We start from the raw sequence: 4696 nt of genomic DNA, 5'->3' as shown, positions 1-4696 counted from the left end.
GTGGAGTAGAAAAGTAGTCGAACCACTAAAAATAACTGTGTTTGAGATTGATACCTTCTTTAATTGCTCGTGTGATTTCCCTGAATGCTTTCATATTTGATTATCTAAGATCACACCTCACACACAGTCACATCCATCATATACTATGATTTGCATCTTGTTTAGCTTTCAAATAGTTTTATGACTGGATCCTCTATTTGGCTTGGAAGCCATTAGAGTTACTTTGAAAAAATCCTGATACATGCATATTTTCTCAGGATAAGATTGATAGGATTTTAAATTATTATAAAATACTAAAAATTCCTATTCACCCCCCTCTACGACATATGGGCATATTCTCACTTCAACTAAAGTGGTCATTACCGCAATTTCAATTGGTATCAAAGCAGGTCTCTCTTAAGGGCTTCACCGCCTAGAAAGTGATCTTGACTGCAGTTGGTAATATAGCCAAAGGAGAGGGCTTATCAGTAACTAGACCTCCAGTATTTGATTAATTAAATTATGCATACTGGAAGGCTAGTCTCCTTGGCCTCATATTCGATGGAGATGTGATTCACCACCAACTTAGAGTTGCATCGCACCTCGAGGGACTGGACCCCCAGACTGGCCGCCAATCTGAGCCCAGCTAACAAGGCATCGTATTTTGCCTCACTGTTAGATGCCTTGAACCTTAATCTGATTACGTACTGGATAGGTGTAGAGTTAGGTGCAACTAGGACTACCCCTACTCCAGCATGCTTGGCGTTGGATGACCCGTCCATGAGGGTCCACCTCGGTCCTGACTCTGTATCTTGTTTAGTTGGAGGAGCGGGCAAAGGAACTTCTTCTGCTTCGACGTTCATCCCCTCTAGATTTGGGGCAGTGAACTATGTAATAAAATTAGCCACTGCTTGACCCTTGATCGCTGTCCTTGGTCGGAACTGAATATCAAACTCCCGAGTTCAATCGCCCACTTAGTTAGCCGACCTGAAAATTCAAGCCTCTGAAGCACTTGTCTAAGGGGAGAGTCGGTTAAGACAATGATAGAGTGAGCCTGGAAGTACAGGTGTAACCTCTAAGCTGAAACAACCAGGCAGAGTGCCAGCTTCTCCAAATGCTGGTACCTCGTCTCAGCAGGTACCATTGGTTTACTCACATAATACACAGGGAGTTGCTTGCCCCCCACATCCCTGATCAGTGCGGAGCTGACAGCTGAATCCGAAACTGCCAAGTATAGGAACAAGTACTCGCCTTCTTCAGGTTTGGACAATAGGGGCGGCAGCCCAAATACTGCTTCAACTGTTGGAAGACGAGTTCACATTCTAATGTCCATTCGGCCTTCTTATGACCCTTCAACTGCTGAAAGAAGGGGAGGCATTTGTCAGTGGCTCTGGATATGAACCGTCCGAGTGCTGCTACTCGTCCGGTGAGGCATTATATCTCTTTTATAGTCTTAAGTGAGCTCATATCGAGGAGCGCCTTTATCTTGTCAGGATTTCCTTCAATGCCCTACTGACTAATGTGAAACCCGAGGAATTTTCTAGAGCCGACTCTGAATGCACACTTCACAGGATTCAGCTTCATACGATATTCTTGGAGGATAGAGAAGGTCTCTCTGAGATCTGCTAGATGATCGGACGCCTTGATGTTCTTGACGAGCATGTCGTTAACATAGACCTCCATGGTGCACCCTATTTGCTTGGTGAATATCTGATTCACCAATCTTTGATATGTAGCCCCAGCATTTTTCAGGCCAAATGGTATGACCCAGTAATAGTAAAGTCCCTTGTCAGTGACGAAGATAGTCTTCTGCCTGTTTGGGGGATGCATTGCAATTTGGTTATATCTAGAATAGGCATCTAGGAAGGAGAGCAATTTATGTCCAGTTGTACTGTCCACCAACTGGTCGATCTGAGGTAATGGGAAACTATCCTTGGGGTAGGCCTTATTCAGATCCGAGTTATCCACACAGACCTGCCACTTTTCATTCGCTTTCTTAATGAGGACCATGTTTGCAATCTAATCTGGATAATGCACCTCATCGATGAAGCTAACGTTGAGGAGTTGGAGACATCATCGGCTATGGTTACATATCACTCGGCGTCAAACGGTCTCCTCTTCTGTTTCACTGGCTTGTGATCTGGATCCACATTCAACCGGTGAACCATGACGTCGGGAGAGATTCTCGGCATGTCCTCATATGACCATGCGAAGACATCTCTGTGTTGCCATAAGAAGACTAACATCTCAGATTATTGCTCGGCATTCAATGACATTCCGACCTAAATGGTTTTACTTAGATCTACTTCATCGAGCAGTACAACCTCCAAATCTTCCACTGATGAATCCTCTATAGGTCCCCTGGGATCGAGGACATTGATGGTGAGGGCCTGTTTCACCAACCCTTTCTTCACTGTTATTGCATAACATTTTTTAGCCCTGCGCTGATCGCCTCGGAGGTAGCCTATTCCGCCCTCGGCCTAAAACTTCATCATCAGGTGGTAAGTAGAGACAACTGCCCTCATTGCATTTAAGGAGGGTCTGCCCAGGATGAAGTTGTGCACCGATGGCACATTAACGACAAGGAAGTCCACCATGAGGGTGACTTGATGTCGTCCTTCTCCCGTGATCACAAGGAGGGAGATGGCTCCTTCAGAGATCACCTTTTCTCCGGCAAAGCCATGTAGAGGGGTCTTCACAGGTCTAAGGCGTGACCTTGGAATCCTTATTCTTTTAAAGGCTCCCTAGTAGATAACATCAGCTTAGCTTTTGTGTCGACCAGGATGCAGTACACCCTGTGGTTAGTTATGGTCATAGTCACCACCAAGGCGTCATCATGTGGGCTGACTCGGAGCTCATTGCTCAACCTCTCGGTCATGTGGACGTAGTGTTCCAGACCAGACTTCCAAGAATGGGCTTTACGGGCCCTGTTCGAGTCCACTCCACCAGATGAGCCACCAAAGATGGCACGGATCTCAACTGGCTCTTCTACAGCATTGCTCGACTGCTCTTGCTCTTCTCTCAGAGCTGTTCTCTCCTCCTTGGTATATCGGCGTAGATGACCCTTACGGATGAGGGTCTCGATCTCATCTTTGAGATCCACGCAGTCGGTCGTGTTGTGGCCGTGATTACGATGGAAACAATAATACTTGTACTTGTCTAGATGATTTGGGTCAGCCTTCATACAAACGGGCCAATTCAGGAGCTTCTAGCCTCTGATGTCCAGCAGTATTTATTTTGTAGATGTGTAGAGCGGAGTATAGGAATGAAACTTGCCCTCAAGTTTTCTACTCGGGCGACGAACACGAGGAGTGCGGTTGTCTGATTTTTTGCTAGATAACTAGGGTTCTTCCTTCCTCAGCCTCTTCCACTTGGTAGTTGGCTTTGCTACTTGAACATTTTTGCGAGAGTTGGAGAATTCTTTGGTGTTAGTATATTTCTGAGCTCGGTGACGATCTCATCTAACGTCTTCGGTGGATTCTTTCCAATAGAGAAGGTAAACTTTCCCTCTTTCAAACCGCTAAACACAACAGAGAGTGCCATTTTGACATCACAGTCCTCCACCTGGAATGTTTCGTCATTAAAACGGGCGATGAAGTCTTTCAACGATTCTTTAAGCCCTTGCTTGATGATGAACAGATGAGTATTCGGCTTCCGACTCATCTTACCACTTATGAATTGGGTAAGGAATAATCTGCTGAGCTTTGCGAAGGAGCCAACAGAATTGAGTTTGAGTTGCCGGTACCAACTCCAAGCGAATCCAGTGAGGGTGATTGAAAATCCCATACACTGAAATTGCGGTAATGACCACTTTATTTAAAGTGGGAATATGCCAATATGTCTTAGAGGGGGGTGAATAGGACTTTTAAATATTTTATGGTATTTTAAAAACCTATCACCCTATCTTGAATAAATATGCATGTATTAGGATTGCTTCAATGTAACTCTAATGGCATCCAAGCCAAATAGAGGATCCAATCACAAAACTATTCAAAACATATATAGGATAAGAAACATAGTTCACGATGAATGTGACTGTGTGTGAGGTGTGATTCTACTTAGTTCCAGATAATCATCTGTGCATGTAATATGATAACATTCAGAGAAATCACACAAGTAATAGAAGTAAATTGCAATCACAAACACAATCATTTTTATAGTGGTTTGACTACGTGTCTACTCCACTTCCGGCGGACGCACTCAACCCTTGAGTGTACCGGATCTCACTAACGGAGGTTTCACAACAGGTTCACCTCAAACCAAAGGTTTCAAATCAGGTTCACCTCAAACCAGTACAACCTACTCTAGGCTGATCTAACGTGTCTACACGACATAAGTTTATGCCCCACACAGGAGCAAAGGTCAACACATAACACCCAACTTTCAGGCCACACTGGTCAAGGATCACACAAAGAACTTAACGGAGGTTTCACAACAGGTTCACCTCTAACTGGAGATTTCAAATCAGGTTCACCTCAAACCAGTTTATGCTCTCCACAGAGCAAGGGTTAACACAAAGCAACCCCACGTACACTCCCACCAGAGGTATCCTATGGGGACTTACAAGGGGTGAGAAACACTTTACACCCAATCCTACAGAAGGAATGATCACAAGGGTCCTTTGGACTCTAATGACTTACAGATAAGTAGATGAGCCTCATTCAGCACTTTGATGAAGATCTCCTCCTTTGACGATGAAGAATCTTTAGCTCCCTTG

At 44.7% G+C, this 4696-nt stretch overlaps 1 protein-coding gene across 1 annotated transcript; it reads right to left on the bottom strand.

The window, feature by feature from the left end:
* Positions 1-2704: 2704 nt before the first annotated feature.
* LOC131224287 (uncharacterized) lies at positions 2705-3163 on the bottom strand. The gene has a single exon (XM_058219811.1). It carries the CDS (start codon positions 3161-3163, stop codon positions 2705-2707), a length of 459 nt encoding a protein of 152 aa, XP_058075794.1.
* Between the last annotated feature and the right edge of the window lie 1533 nt (positions 3164-4696).

The sequence above is a fragment of the Magnolia sinica genome, chromosome 13, assembly GCF_029962835.1.
Source record: "Magnolia sinica isolate HGM2019 chromosome 13, MsV1, whole genome shotgun sequence".
NCBI lineage: Eukaryota > Viridiplantae > Streptophyta > Magnoliopsida > Magnoliales > Magnoliaceae > Magnolia > Magnolia sinica.
Note: the sequence above shows the minus strand (reverse complement) of the source record. Positions and strands in the feature narration are given on the sequence as shown.

Bases quoted from the DNA above. Each gene is read 5' to 3' on its own strand.
- LOC131224287 (XM_058219811.1), bottom strand. From the start codon at position 3,163: ATGAAGGCTGACCCAAATCATCTAGACAAGTACAAGTATTATTGTTTC.